The sequence below is a fragment of the Myotis lucifugus genome, unplaced genomic scaffold (genome assembly GCF_000147115.1).
Source record: "Myotis lucifugus unplaced genomic scaffold, Myoluc2.0 scaffold_496, whole genome shotgun sequence".
NCBI lineage: Eukaryota > Metazoa > Chordata > Mammalia > Chiroptera > Vespertilionidae > Myotis > Myotis lucifugus.
Genome location: NW_005871544.1, coordinates 601857 through 617631, shown reverse-complemented (window position 1 = coordinate 617631; position 15775 = coordinate 601857). Strand labels below are relative to the sequence as shown.

General features: G+C 43.3%; 2 protein-coding genes across 2 annotated transcripts; both read right to left on the bottom strand.

Annotated features, from left to right (window-relative positions):
• Positions 1-3319: 3319 nt before the first annotated feature.
• Positions 3320-8796, bottom strand: LOC102435075 (adenylate cyclase type 10-like). The gene is made up of 6 exons (XM_023744895.1): positions 8530-8796; positions 8078-8203; positions 6452-6624; positions 5716-5875; positions 3509-3713; positions 3320-3423 (listed from the first exon to the last, which is right to left on the bottom strand). Exons 1-6 carry the CDS (start codon positions 8794-8796, stop codon positions 3320-3322), a joined length of 1035 nt encoding a protein of 344 aa, XP_023600663.1.
• Positions 8797-11747: 2951 nt separating this feature from the next.
• LOC111823450 (adenylate cyclase type 10-like) lies at positions 11748-14202 on the bottom strand. Its single transcript, XM_023744892.1, has 3 exons — positions 13936-14202; positions 12764-13093; positions 11748-11901 (listed from the first exon to the last, which is right to left on the bottom strand). The coding sequence occupies exons 1-3, from the start codon at positions 14120-14122 to the stop codon at positions 11834-11836; spliced, it is 585 nt and encodes a 194-aa protein (XP_023600660.1). The 5' UTR covers positions 14123-14202; the 3' UTR covers positions 11748-11833.
• Positions 14203-15775: the final 1573 nt, after the last annotated feature.

Sequence of the window (15775 nt, the reverse complement as noted above, 5' to 3'; positions counted from 1 at the left end):
TTGATCTCAGAGAGGAAGGGAGAGGAAGAGAGGTAGAAACATCAATGATGAGAGAGAATCAATGATTGGCTGCCTCCTGCACGCCCCCACCCCCACTGGGGATTGAGTAGGCAACCCGGGCACATGCCCTTGACCAGAATCGAACCCAGGATCCTTCAATCCACAGGCTGATGCTCTATCCACTGAGCCAAACCAGCTAGGGCCAGAAACACAGGCTTTTATTAAAATATACAGTATCTTAAAAAGGAGAACTTGAGGCAATCTTTGTGTTATATACAATAAGAGAATCATGATACTTTCAGATGATTTTTTTGGTTCTAATATTACATTTTTGAATTTCTTCTTCATCCCTGTTCTCCTTGACATCAGTCACTCTGTCAAACCCTAGAACCAGGAACATAAAGAAGATCACAAACACAAAGAATATTCTGAGCAATTACAGATTTAACTCATGACCCTGCAAAAGGAGCCCTGAGGCAAGATACCATATTCCTTCCCCTCTTTTTCTTGTCCATATCTTACCATTTACCTTCACAGACATTAAGACATTACACTGTGATTTCTAAGGCCTTCGTTCTCCCTTAGTGACCTTTGAGGGAACGATCTTGTGTAAGCTGGGACCAAGGAGGAACTTCCTACACTTAAGGATTCCAGACGCTGAACAAAGGCCTGGGAGAGGCTCTTAGTACATTATGTAGCAATGGGTCTAGGCTGGGCCCAGCACTCGTGAGAAGACAGTAACCACCTCTGGAGCAAGGACTAAGTCCTTACACCTGTGTGTCCCTTCTTACTTTAGAGGTGAAGCCTTTGGCTGCTTGTGAGTAGGAACTGGAGACTGTTCTGTGTGTCTCTCAGACAAGGGTTCCAGGAAGGAATGCTTACTCTGAATTGCTAAATTTCCATCAAAGGACTTGTTTTCCTCCAGGAATTCTCCCTCTATCCAAATACTGGCCAAGCAGGTGTCCAAAGGCCTGATGATGTTAGTCAAGGATATGACTTCTCTCTTTCCATATCTCATTACAGAGGCTTTCAGCTCTGAGACCCACCGGTGATAGACAGGGCAGGTCACACATCGAGAGAAGAACTCCTTAAAGTACTGAAAGGAAAGGAGGGTCCATTAGCTCAGGGATTAGCACTTTCCCTCCCTCCATCCCACTCTGTCAGCACTTACAACAGCCCCCACTCAGCACACTCACTCAGGCTGGGGGAACAAGGACGAGTTATTGGTGGGAAAGTAGGCACAGAAAGTTGGTTTGAACAGAGGAACTAGAAAGCAGGGCTGTAGGGAGATGTGCCAAATTACAGACTAGCCAGAATGGGTCCACTGAGAAGGGCTGATGGTTAACGTTTCAATGGTGTTGGGCAGTAGCTGTGCAAAGGTTTCTCCTGCCTTTGGGATCCAGTCCTGACCTACGTGCAGGAATATCCGGGAGGGTACATGAGGTAGGCAGAAAGACTTTCTAGGTGGAGGGACAAAAGAATTCAAGGGGACAAAAGAGACAGGCAGCAAAGAGAAGAGTAAGGGACAGATGCAGGTGGCAGAATGAGTATCACAGGGTCAAACGCTACCTTAACTGTTAGTTGAAGGACAGTAGAGAAACAGGTACCTTTAAGACTTGACTCGGAGTCTCTGGGGCAATGTGCATGAAGACACCCTCTGGCACTTTCTGTAACATCAGCACATGGCACTCTAGGAACCGGACAAAGCCATGTGAACCAAACAGTGAGGCATTGGTTCTTTTCACCAGCTGGCGAGCCTTGGAGAAGTGGTACTCAAACAGGTTCCACTCTGAGTCCTGGGCAAACCTGGAGGGAAAAACATCGCAGCTCTGAGCTCTGTCCCCTGCTTACTAACCATGGCTATTTCATAGAAGCCTCCTTTTCTAAAGCTCTGAGACCTCCTTGATAGTGAGAATTGTGATGCTAGGAAGTGGCCAAGGTTACTAATTCGCATACAAGTTACTTTCTTGCATGTAAGTCGCAAGCAAGACTTAAAAGAGGACTATTGATATTCAGCCTTGCCATGGGTTATCTAGCACTTACACGTAACCCCAAACTTAACCCTCAACCTATAGGCCTTAGACCTGTTGAAGAAAAAGAAGAAAAGAAGATCTCTTCTAGTAAGATGGGGATGGGAGGTGACAGTATTTAGAAGTGGGTCAGAGATGTGAAATAATGACTTCATAGTGTCCTTAAATTTCTACCCTTTCCCACAGACCCGGAGTAAGACTGGCAACACACATTACCACATGGCCAGAGAGGAGTGGACCCCCAGCATCACATTGCTCTGAGAGGTTAGAACGCAGCTATGCTCATAGCATTGAATGAAACGCAGACACTCTCCAAAGGGCTGGCACAGCAATCCTGTGGACAGAGAAGGTAGCCAGGCTACTAGAGGCTGTCCATGTAGGAACGGGGAGGAGGTATATGTAAGGCAGACACCCCTGAATCACAATGTGGTTCCTAGACTTTGCAGAGCCAGGAGCTGGGAGCAGAGGCCATGCCAGGGGCCAGCTCATGACTGCCTGTGTTCCCAACCTCAGGCCCCATCTAAGGTCTGAATCCCTCAGGAGTACAAAAGAGCCATGCACAAGATTTACCTTTCCCGTAGAGCAGCAGATCTAAGCAAGCGGAATAGAAGCAGGCCAGGCCAAGGATATCATGACCCTGGGAAATGAGCGCCCACTGACTGTCCAGCACATGGACACACAGATCAAATCTGCCGAGAGACAGAGCCACTGGGACCAGCTAGGGAGTGGGGAGCACAGTGCAGGACGGGAGGGGATCTTACACCTTCCAAATAGCCTAACATCCCGTGCACCTCCTCTCCACAGCTCTATTTTTATACAGAGAGCATCTGTACCTGGGACCAGAGCTCTCTCTAAGCAAAACAAGTGGGAAAATGCCTCTAAGACAGTTTCCAGGGTCTTGAACTACTGCAATTCTCTACCTCCCTAAAGGAAAAGAGAGAGAGAGAGAGAGAGAGAGAGAGAGAGAGAGAGAGAGAGAGAGAACTCATGGACACAGACAACAGTGTGGTGATTGTGGGACTGGGGAGTGGGGGTAGGTGGAGGTAGAAGAGGGTATAGGGGGATAAATGAACATGGAAAAAATAAAATGAAGAAAAAAAATTTATTTAAAAAAAGGAGCTCAGACTGCGCTTCCCACTGCTAACCCCCACACCTAAGACAGTGCTTCCTGTAGTAACAGGAGAAGAGACAGCTGTGGGAATGAACAGCTGTCTCTTCTCATCTCATCTTCTCTGGGAGATCATACCCTTCCCTCTTAAGCAATGAATAGAAATGAAAAAAAAATGATCTTAATACTTCTTCTTGAGAAATGCAGATCTAAAGAGAACTGAGAGAACCAGATTCTGCAGAGCTGGTTTCCGGAGGTGCCCGCATATCTCATGAGCTTGAAAACCTGAGGAGGTAAGAGCATTGTGAGATCTGGCTATGAGTCTGGCCTCTCTGAAGGCCTCAGGCCCACCAGCCCCAAGCCCCATTACCCAGCTTGATGGAGAGGTCAAGGTGGCCGAGACAGAGCTTGGTGTAGGCCAAGGTCTGCATGAGCTGCGCGATGGCCAACAACCCCTCTCTGGAGAACCAGCACAGGCTGCTTTTCTGAATGGCCATCTGTTCGCAGTGCAGCCACTTCTCCGTGTCACCCACGTTCTGGGAGAACTGGGAGAGGGCCACATAGGTAGAGACAACCTGCGGGGCAAGAGCATAGGGCAAACATTCTGGTTGTGCATTTACACTACATTCCATCCCATCCCTCTTCTGCATAAGTGCCCATGCTGGTGCCATGCTGCTCATGCGGTCAGGACTCCTGGTGTCCCTACACTCACCTCCACTCCAGCTATGAAGACATATCCTCCTCACCCTTACACTTCTAATTTGATTATTCTCACTGTCTGTTCTTTAGACAAACAATTTTCTCAACCTGCCCCTCGTCTTTTTCTCCAATCCCAGACTTTCCCTTGTAGAACATTGGCCAAACCTCATCAGTGTTGTCTCTAATTAAGGTCTCCGATTTTTGCTCTTTAGAGCTCTTCAGCATTGCTGCTAGGTTCCTGGTATAACTGTGTGCACATCTGACATGGTTGATGACTCTCTTCTCAAAGTAGTTTTCAGTAGGTCTTCAGGACATCATACTCTCTCAGTTTCCCTCTCATTTCTCTGGCAACTTCTCAGGTTCTTGTGCTGGTTTCTCCTTATGACTGACCTCTTCACACTGGAGCTATTAACTCAGTCCTTGGACCTTTTCTCATTCTCTTGGTGATCTCACCGAATTTCCTGGCTTTAAATACCATTTATACACTGATGATTCCATATTTCTATTTCCAGCCCAGACCTCTCTCATGAACCCACAGTTTATATTCAGCTGCCTACACATCTCCACCTGGATGTCTAATGGACATCTCAAATGAAATCTGTCCAAAACCTTTCAGCCAGTCTTCCCCCAAATCTGTTCCTTCTACAGACTTCCCCATCCCAATTAAGAGCATTTCCATCCCTCTGGAAGTCCACACTGCAAATCCTGGGATTATCCTTGACACTTCCCTCTCACATCGAGGAATTAATCTGTGAGCGAATCCTGTTGGCTCTCTCTCGAGAGAAGACCACTCCTCCCCATTTTCTCTGCCACCACAAGCCAAGCCGACCATCTCTTGCCTGTGTTATTGTAATGGCCTCCTAACTGGTCTCCCAGCTTCCTCTCTTGCCCCTTTCAGTTTATTTTCAATATGGCAGCCAGAATAATCTTATTAAAATATAAGTAGCTCCTGTCCTCCCTCTTCTAAGAACCCACCAAAGGCTTTCCATCTTCTTTACAATAAAGGCTGAAACCACTACAGTGGCCTATAGGGCCTGCAGGATCTGCCACCCACCCCTCCCTCTGACTCATCTGCTTCCTCTCTCTCCTTCCCTCCTTCCCCTCTAGTCACACTGGCTGTTCCTCAAACACAGAGGGCATGCCCTATGCATTCACGGTGCCCTCTGCCTTACACTCTTCTCCCAGATAGCCATGCGGCTTACTTTCTCGCCTTCTTCAGATATTCGCCCAAATGTTACCTACTCAGTGAGGCTTTCCCTGACTGCCTTATTTAAAACAGCACCCACCACTCCTAGATCCCCAGGTCCCCCTGCCTCCACTTATTTTTCTTCATGACATTTATTATCACCAAACATACCATATATTTCACTTTTCTATTATCTATTTCCCTGGAACCAAGATCAGTGCCAGGACCTAATAGGTGTTCATCAAATATTTGTTGAACAAATGGGAGAGAGAGAGAGAGAGAGAGAGAGACAGACAGACTAAAATTAGGAAGACACACTTCTCTTCCTTCTTTTCCCTAAGTTAGCAATTAAAATCCTTTCTTTAGATCATGCACTTCTTTGAGAATCTGATGAAAGCTATGACCCCTTCCCGACCTTCCACCACTCCCCAAATGTACACACACACACACACACACACACACACACACACACAGTTCTACATTCAGTTCAGTGAGTTCCAGGCAGCTTCATGCCTGGAAAACTCATCTATAAACTGCAAGTTGAGAAACCCTGCTCAAACCCATGGTCAGTGGCGTCCTACTAAATGTGGGTTATTGTGGGACCATGCAAAACCCAGGAACTTGGCAGCGTCTGTCTCCCTAGCATTTCAGGTTTCTGAGTAGGTCTGGGGGTAAAGCAAGGACTGGTTTACCTGAGCTTCATTGGCAAACTCCTCGGCAGAATTCTTCTGCATCAGCGTGGCCAGGCAGGCAAACCTGCGGCTGCTGGCTGTGGCCTCCAGGTTATAGAGCTGCCAGAGCAGGGAGAGGCACTGCACCTGCTGCTGCAGGACTGCCAACTTCTTCTTACTGCTGTGAAGCACAGGGTGGTTAGCATGCCTTATTCTTCACCAGTGCCCAACTGTCCCTCCCCACAAGAAATCCAAGTCTACTCCTCCACGGGCCAGCTACAGACTTCCAAACTCAGAAGTGTTTCTGGGATCCAACTACTTCTAACCTTTTGACCTTTTAAACTCATCGCTCTTGACCAGGAAAAGTTCAGAGAAGTTTTTAAATAAAGGTTTACTCTTTGAATTGCTATTTTGATTAAATATATTTCTTTTAAATGACTATAGCTCAATAACTAGGTAGCAATTTTTATATCAGACAAATATTAAATTGCTACCTAGTTACATATCTGTATATCCATGTATGTACACACACACACCTATCTTTATTTGAAAGAGACAGGGTAACACCACACTCTCAAAACCAAAGTCCTCCTTCTGTTACATCTAATTGGCTAGGAAAGTAAGGCAGAACTAGAACTGTCTGTGATATGCTTTAAAAAAGGAATCTGAGGTCAATATGGCAAAATTCTAGGCTGGGTCCTACTTTAGTTTCTCTGTGGCCCTAAAGGGGACCAGCGCAACTTGGCCAGCTTCTCACTTCTCACTAGGGTTGTCTGCAGGTTGGCTCAGGGAACGGGGATGCCAATATTTTTCCAGGAATGTTTGGAAAAGGACACCAAACCAGGTCCAAGGGAAATTCTTTTTCAGCAGTCGGAGAGCTTGCTTAGCCAGTTTTTTGGCCAAGGTGATCTGTCCCATGTTGAAACAGACCTAGACATGGGAAAATAAGAAACAGTAATGCAAATGTGGGAAGAGCAACCTTGATATAACACACTGGCTCTTCTATTTTGGGATGTGCACTTAGGGCCAATGAGGTGCTAGAGTGAGTGCGTTGAGTTGGAGCAGAGCCTGGCTACTCTATCAAGCACTAGTAGGGCCATGAGCAAATAAAGGAGAAAACAGGGTTAAGGAGAAAGTACCCCCCACATTGTCAGTGAGCAGTAGAGGAAGGTTCTGGTTTAGAAAGTGATGCTGCTAGACTGAGGTGGGATTGTCATTTGGGCAAGGATTCAGATGCTGCGGAAAGCACCAGAAATATCACCTCACATATAAAGATACATAACACTGGGGAGGGACACTGGGGAAGGGACACAGTGGCTAAGTGACAGGGTTGGGGAGATTTTCAACTATATGGTTTTTTTCTTCTAGCTTTATTAAGTATATTAATGTGGGCAATGTGATTTTTTCTTTATTGAGACCTAATCAACATAAAACATTGTATTAGTTTCAGTTGTACATGATTCATTATATGTATATATTACAAAATAATTGCCACAATAAGTTAATGTCCATCACCACACATAGTTAAAAATCTTCTTTTTCTTGTGATGAGAACTTCTGAGATCTACTTTCTTAGAAACTTCCAATTATACATCACAGTTTTATTAACTATAATCATCACACTGTACATTACATCCCATTACTAGGCAATTCAAAGAAAAATCAATGACTAATAAACATGTAAAAATAATGTACCATATTACATCGTTAAGATAACTTTCATTTATGTATTAGCAAGTTTTTAAAAGACTAATAGTATCTGATATTGGTAAGGCTGTAAAGAAGTGTAAAAAAAACTCTGATATATTTTTGGTGAACAATTTGGCAATATATTTACTAAATGTAAAATCATATCTTCTGCCTCACTATTTCCACCTCTGGAAATTTCTTTTTCAGAAACATTCTCACAAAAGGAGAAAGAGCTATTTCCAAGAATATTCACCATAGTGCACCTGAAGAATGGAATGGATAAGTAAACTTTGATATATGCATACAGTGAAATGCTTGGCAGCTACAACTGTGATTGATGTACACAAATACACAAATATGTTCAATCTTCACTATTAAGAATAAAAGTCAGCTACAGAAGAGAATGAGGAATATGATTCTATTTTTAAAATAACAAAATAATAACGATATGACTGTGCATATAGCCAGATTATTAACTATGCTGGGGGTGGCATAGGATTATGAAGGTTGTTTCACTTTTTACATATTATGTATTTTCATGTTTTGAATTTGTGCACCTTTTATCATATTATCACATTTATAACTGCACATACACAAACACACACCCAAAACAAATCAAAGGGATTTTAAAAGAAATAATAGGGTAACCGTCAAGGAGAAATAACCCAAACTTCAAGGTCACCTCCACTCTCACCTCTGACCGAAGACGGCAGAAAGTGGCCTCCTCAAACTGACAGATCTTCACCTTGTGCCTTTTCAAAAATGAGAATGCAGAGGGCTGGCCCCGAAGACTGCTTGCCTTCCTCAAATAAAAGAAGGCCTTCAAACGAGACAAGGGATGGAGGAACTGGATTAGGATTCAGATGATGCTAGAGGTGAAGACTGGAGTAAGGATATGATGAGGGTCAAGATATGCACTTCAATCAGGTTGGATTTCGAGTTAGAAATGGGGAGCTGGACTGCACATGGCTTGGGGGGGGCGGGGCAAGGCTGGCAGCTTGGTGTTCTCTCATTCCCACATTCCCACTCATGTTTTCTCCTATACCTTTCCTCGCTCCCACTCTCTCTCCAGGTAACTTGGTAGTTAAGAAACCCAATCAAATCCCCAAGTAAAAGGGCTCATCTCAGAAAGCAGAGCTTGCTCACCATGTAGTTATCTGACAGGTCCAAGGAGGCAGCAGCAGCCTCCAGCAGGTAATAAAATGCACAGGTGTTTTCTCCGATGACCAGGCAGTGCTGGATGAGGGGTGAGAGCACTAACTTCAGGATTTCCTCACAGCGACAGGGCTTCGTGGTCAGCAAGTCATTTTCGGGGCTGGCCTGAGCCAGCTTCCTGCTCACTCGATCCAGGAACTCTTCCTCTGACCTTTGTGGAGAGAAGATGAAGAAATGAGAGTGGCCAGGTGCAGCCATCTTTGTCAGGCATTACCTGGTCTCCAAGCCACTTTTCCCAGGAAGCTTTCCTTTAGTACTCATTAAGTCTATGTCTATCCTTCCCCTCCATCACTCTTAAAAGTCAGAGGCCTAATCTATAATGGCAAAGTCCTATTACAGATTTTTTAAAAACCTAAAGTCAATCTAATACCTCACAAACTAAATGGAGAAACGACCACACCTGAAGAGTAAACTAACAATATGTTAAATAAAATCACCAAAGTGATACAAAGCAATAAGTAATAATACATTTATCTCTTAATGTATTTGAACTTTGTCCCAGTACATTTGAACATTATCTTATATACCACCACCATCTTATCCTGCAATAACCCTGTCATTCCAGCAGGCAAAAGTTACTACCGTTTTGCAGATGAAGAGACTGAGATTGAGAGAGCTTAAGTGATTTATATAGGGCCTCAAAACTCCTAGTAGCTCACCTCTCTGACTACTAGTCCAGGGCACTTTCCACAGGTACCATGAGTTCAAAAGAGATCAGGTCTTTCTGAGGCGGAATGATCGAAAAAAGTGGGCACTGAGGAGGGCTTTGAAGGCTGGTGAACATTCTGATAAGTGGAAGGAGATGGAGGCCACTTAGTATTTTTAAAAAGGAGAATTGTGTGAGCCAGACACACAGGTGTGTGTGGAGGTGATTCATGTCAAATATGGATAGATTTATGTTTGAAAAGTAGAATATCAAGTTGGATAAGAGAGAGAAGACTACAGCGTGGCTGGTGAACTCAAGGTAGGGACATTTAATATCAGTGGGACAGGCATTTGAAAACCAGAGGTACATGGTTGGAAGTGTAAGTTCATTTTAATATCAGCTGGGGTCAAAAATAATTGAGAAGGCAAATTTATAGCTGAACATAAAAACCCCTGCTCTGTGTACAATGCATTTGAGAGCTACTGGAAGTTTTTCTTAACCACTAAGAAATAATTCCTCTACAAAGAATCAAAAATTGCATTTTGAAATCTCTATTAACTTGAATAGAGATTTTGGGTGTCAGATGCCTTCCTGGTCTGCAGGTGAGGTGAGCCCAGTTTCGTGGTCAGCTGCATCTCACTTTCTGCCCCTCCAGCCCATTCTCAGCATCTCCATCTACCTGCAGGGTGTACTTGTGAAGGCTTCCCGACTTCTGGACAGTTCTGTCTGGAACTGAAAACTATCTATAGGGAGAAAAAGATGATTATCTTTAGTACCTATGTTTGAATTAACTGAGGACATTTTAAATTTCTATCTTTCCTCTGCAGCTTAGTTCACTACATAATTTCCACGCCCTCCCCATTATGATAATAAGTTTAGGTTTAATATTTGCCTGCACACAAAATGAGGATAATAGATTGCAAATTCCTTAAAAGCAACGATTTGTCATTCAAATAGTAACTCCTTTAGTTCTCAAACCTTCCAAGCCAGTTCTTAAATCCCAGGAGGTACTCACTATTGGTTAATAAAGAAATATATAATGTATCCACTTGGTTTGATGGCTACTTCTAATAGTAGGAATCCCTGAAAATATGATTGGGTTTATGAACACAGAAGAGTGAACCACAAAACCTAAGACCTAGTGAGAAAAACATGAGAACACATGATGCCACAGTCCACTAGAGTCTCAGTGGCCAGTAGAAGTTTTCAACTTTACTTAGTTGGCGTTCAACAGCCTTCATCCTCCAGATTTGACTCTTCCTCTACAGCCGCTTTCTCCAAGATAAAAAAAAAACAACAACAAGGAATACACTGGTAATGATGTTGACATCCTATATAACAAAAGTCTAATATGCTAAGTGTCCGGTCGACCGGTCAGCCATTCAATCAATGAAAGCATAATATGCTAATGATATGCTAAGGCTGCTCAACCGGTCACTATGATGTGCATTGACCACCAGAGGGCAGACGCTCCAACCTGTAGGTTAGCTTGCTGCTGGGGTCCAGCCAATCGAGACTGAGTAAGACAGGCTGGACACACCCTGGAGCCCTCCTGTGATCCCTCCCTGGCTGGCCAACCTTCCGCGTCCCTCCCTGGCCCTGATCATGCACCAGTGGGGTCCCTCAGACTGGCCTGTGCCCTCTCGTAATCCGGCATCCCTTGGGGGATGTTGGAGAGCTGGTTTTGGCCTGATCCCGTAGGCCAGGCTGAGGGACCCTACTGGTGCACAAATTCATGCACCAGGCCTCTAGTGTTACATATTAGGGTTAGGACTCGGAAGCATGAGTGGTGGGATTGAAAAGGAAGGAGTCTAAGAGAACTGCTGTAAAGAGGACTTGTGTTAAGTAAAAGTACCAGCTCTCAGCCCTGGCTGGTTTGGCTCAGTGGCTAGAGAGTCGGCCTGTGGACTCAAGGGTCCCAGGTTCGATTCCGGTCAAGGGCATGTACCTTGGTTGTGGGCACATCCCCAGTGTGAGGTGTGCAGGAGGCAGCTGATCGATGTTTCCCTCTCATCGATGTTTCTAACTCTCTATCCCTCTCCCTTCCTCTCTGTAAAATAATCAATAAAATATATTTTTTTTAAAAATGTACCAGCTCTCTGATGTCAAATAATGTCAGGTAAGGATAAGGTAACTAAGAAACTGGAGTTTGGCAGCACTACTGCAATACACAATTCCCAGGGTGCCTTCACCTCACAGCCTGTGTGAGCAGCACCCTCTTGATCTGTGCAGAACCTGTGCTGTATGGCCATGCACAGAGGCCTCTTCTGGGTTCGGCTGTGCTGGGAAGGTCTGGAGCCTTTCTCATATAGATTGATCAGGCTGTCTAATCTAAAGCTGAAACTGACCTCTTCAAAACAAAGGCCACATAGGAAATGTGAATGATAGCATAATCTCATCACAATAGCGGACTAGGACACTCACTGTTACTGTCCTCTTCCCCTCAGAAAGTGCAAAAGTACAAATGCTTATAGAGTTCATCAGTCATGACCAATTTCTCCAAGTTACTGGTCTACCTTCACAGAGTCACCAGATGTTACAGCTAGAAGAGGTATTAGGATCATAGATCAAATCCTTCATTTTAGTCCTTTACCTCCAATACGTCACCATCTCTTTCATATCCCTCTCCCCTGCCAACACCAATACCAACTTCTCTTCTATCAAAGTAGAAAAAGAGAATAATGGTTGGATCTTGATAGCTGTCTTCAACTGTAGAAGAAGACACAACTTTGACAAATGGGTGAAGTTGCAAGAAGGTAGATTTCACCCTGATGAAAGAAGAGATGTTCTAATAGCTGCTGGCAATGAAACAGGATGTCCTGTAAGGTAAACGAACTGAAAATGTTAAAACAAAGATGCATGAACTCTTATCTGAGATGTGGTAGAAGGGTTATAGGCTTTGGGGAACATCTGTCCACTAATCCAACCTTCCTGAAGTAGCTAACTCCTACTTATGCTCCAAGTCTAATTTCTGGCAGTATCTCCTTGAAGGAAGAGTCTTCTACTCATTCTTTGGGCCAGCTAACAGCCCCTTCTCTAGGTACTCAGCTCCTTTTCCATGCTGGAATTCTCTATATGTCACCCCCAAAACTGATCATTTTAGGGACCAAGGCTCATTCATTTTGTATTCTTAACCGCATCTGATACACGCTGACTCCATATATGTGTGCTGAGTGGAATAATTATAACAATAAAAAACAATAATTAAGATGTATGTGTACTAACCATGTGCCTGGCACAACAACCCTATAAAATAATATTGCTATTTTTCTCAATTAACTGAGGTTAAGGAACTTACCAAAGATTACCCCAGATTGCCAACCCAAACAAGTATGACCTCTAAAGTTCCTTTTAACTCAGAGATTACACTTTTCTTATCTCTGGTACTTCAGGGATAAATGGCTCTTTCTATCTATTTTTCTACCTTAATGTGATTTTACCTTTTGGATGAAGAGATCTGAGCTTATGAATAAAGAGAGGTGCTGTCCATATATCCTCTTTCTGCCTGCCTGGGTTTACCTTGGGGAGAAGGCAACTGTAATCTGTCTGTGATCACTTGTGTTAACACCGAGCCAGTATCCTTGTAACTGCAGAATCGGGATGACCCTCTGGAGCTCTTGATAGAACAGATGGCAAAACGGTGGAAGGGGACAAAGTCCCCGCCCCTGCAACTGCCACAGCGGCAGGCCAAGTGTCGGAGAAAGCAGGCACATTCAAGATGCAGGGCTCTCTGTTGTGCCTTGGGCCACAGCTCCCAAGCAGCTTCCCGTAATAGAGGCACATCAAATTCTAGCACCTCCGGAGGAGGTAGGAATGGTTCCTCTTTTTGCCTGAGAGGAGAGCCAGCATCTGAAATACAGAAAAATCTAAGTGAGAGCCTCCCTTAAAGTCCTTGCATGCTACCACGTAGCAAACTCCTAAGCACATGCTGCTAGTTTTAAAGAAATTTCATTTACAATTCCCATTCGCCTACTTTGTATAAAGGATTTTACACCAATCTGAGAGTGACAGTGACCATATCTAGTACAAAGTACCATGGCGAAGAAATGATCAGGGGTACTGAAGTACACTTGGATAGATTTCTTAGTTGTTCCTCCTAAAATGAGCTTTTGTATTACAAATTATTATAAACATCAAATCATCTGAAATGCTCTTTTCAAATACAAGGCCCAAACATATTTCAAAGTCAAAAGAAAATTATTTTTGGATTATATGTAATTTGGGTCTTCTATGTCACAATTTTATTCTTTCATGTGGAGAATTTGAGAATACCTGTTTCAGTACCACATATATTTATCTTCTCTGTGAATTTCTCAAATTAGAAATAGTTTATCCTTTTTTCTTATTACTTTGACCTAGAAGCCAATAAAGGATTACGGCAATATTTTCTGAACCAAAAATTAAAACACAAATACTTGACATATGGTGCTAACAAGAAGTTAGAATTCTTGAAATTAAGACAATTCTTAAAAAATACACGCTATTCATTCACTATAACCATGGTTCCTTCATGATTAAAATAATTATTTTCCCAATTTCTTAGTTATAAGCTTTAAGAGACTGAGGCCCTTGATATATGATACTGATGCTCTTTCTCAACACAGATTCCATCCCCACCCCAACCACCCCCTCCTGATTCCCACCAAGGCTCTCTGTTCAGGCTTGAGAACAAGGGACCAGCTTTTCCTCACCTGAATTTTTCTTTTCCTCTTTGTTTTTTTCAATAATCTCAACAGAAAAAGGCACTGATCGTGGCTCAGCAGGAAGCTCCTGGCTCTGGCTGCACCAGCGGAGCACGTGCATATCCACAAGAGCCCTCAGCGCCTGCAGTAGCTTATGTTTACCCCAGCCAGGCAGCAGGTGCTGCAGCAGATCCATGTGGAAGGAGTGACCAATGACTGCAGCACACTTAACCAGCAACTGTTCTTCTGGGCTCAGTTGATCCAGTTGGTTTACAGCTATTTCTAGAGGAAAAAAATCAGCAATGACCAAGCTTTCTACAACATATAATGCATTTTGTTGATAATCTCTTCATTTAACAAAATACAAAGGCTCACTTTTTGTCTACCCCTTCTTCCTCAGCCAAACCTCTTCAGAGAACCTTATTTCCATGTCCTCATTCGTTCTCAGGCTTCATTCATTGTTCAACCAACTATAATCAGATTTTCACCACATCACTTAAACTCTTCAACCACGGTCACCAAAACCCTTTGTTGGTAAACCCAAAGGTATGCCCTGAATCATTCAGCTAAACTAACAATTCTTCCCGTTTTCATGTTTAATACGTACTTAGACTTTTTCTTCTTACTTTGGACTAAACATGGAGGCCAGGTTTCCTGGTCCCAGAACTCCAATAATTATAAAGATGCTAATTAACTCTAAGCATTAGAGTAAATCTCTCCATATTATGACCCATATATTAAAGCAACTGTATTGAACCAGTAAGTCACCAAGCCAAAAATCTTGGAATAATTCTAAACCTTTTTCTTTCCTTCACAACCAACTGGTCACCCACTTACCCTCCTTCTAAATGTTTTTGCATGTTTCCTCCTAAACAATTTTAGTATAAAAAGTCATTTTCACCTGGACCACTATACTACTCTGTTTTGAACATTTCCAGCTTCTCCTCATTCTTATCCTAATAACATATTAGCTATTGGCAGAGTTATACACTTAAAGTACAAATATAATCATGTCAATCTCCTTTTTAAATACTTTTTAAAAAATATATTTTTTATTGATTTCAGAGAGAAAGGGAGAGGGAGAGAGAGATAGAAATATCAATGACAAGAGAATCATTGATCAGCTGCCTCCTGCACAGCCCCTATTGGGGATCGAACCTGCAACCCAGGTATATGCCCTTGACCGGAATCGAACCTGGGACCCTTCAGTCTGCAGGCCTACACTCTATCCACTGAGCCAAACTGGCTAGGGCTTCTTTTTAAATACTTTTATAATTTATGTGGCCTTTCACAATATAGCTTTAGCCTTTCATTTTGATCAGGGAAATGTCTGGCCGAGGGCTGTATAAGGCCTGCAAAATCATTTGGTCTGGCTCTGCATTAGGGGTGAGTTAATTAAATGTTTGCCCAAATATAGCAGGCTAGTTTTTAAGTTGGAAATTTTGTATGACCTACAAATGATGTTATCAATATACAAATGGCCCACGGCAGAAAAAAAGGTTCCCTACCTCTGATTTAGACCAAGGCTTTGCAGACTGAGCTATTAATTTTAGCTTATGAGCTAACAAATCCTTTTCCCTTCTCTGTGGACAGTGCTGACCTTGGATGCACTTCCTAGCACTTTCCCAGGATCCTGAAATGGCATCTGAATTACCAGGTAACATTGCTTACACTAAAAATGACCCCGGATTGGAAGCTGAATATGGATTAAGAAAACTGAAGAAGCTATAAACAGCAGGGGTAAACCACAGCTTTGGGCTTCCTTGGCGGTAGTAAATCATTTAATAGGCTATGTCCCTTGCAGGGCCTGGAAGTTATGCATACGGGGCTGTTATAAGAGATACCAGTT

What these genes read in the sequence shown, in the direction of transcription:
- LOC102435075 (XM_023744895.1), bottom strand. Translation starts at nt 8,796, where the DNA reads ATGGCTGCACCTGGCCACTCTCATTTCTTCATCTTCTCTCCACAAAGG. An exon ending in GCAGACAACCCTAGTGAGAA is followed by an intron (nt 5,876 to 6,451) that starts GTGAGAAGCTGG and finishes TGTGCTTCACAG; the next exon opens with CAGTAAGAAGAAGTTGGCAG. An exon ending in TGACCTCTCCATCAAGCTGG is followed by an intron (nt 3,424 to 3,508) that starts GTAATGGGGCTT and finishes TTACCTCCTCAG; the next exon opens with GTTTTCAAGCTCATGAGATA.
- LOC111823450 (XM_023744892.1), bottom strand. Translation starts at nt 14,122, where the DNA reads ATGGATCTGCTGCAGCACCTGCTGCCTGGCTGGGGTAAACATAAGCTA. An exon ending in AGAGGAAAAGAAAAATTCAG is followed by an intron (nt 13,094 to 13,935) that starts GTGAGGAAAAGC and finishes TCTGTATTTCAG; the next exon opens with ATGCTGGCTCTCCTCTCAGG. An exon ending in ACAGTTGCCTTCTCCCCAAG is followed by an intron (nt 11,902 to 12,763) that starts GTAAACCCAGGC and finishes CTACTTTGATAG; the next exon opens with AAGAGAAGTTGGTATTGGTG.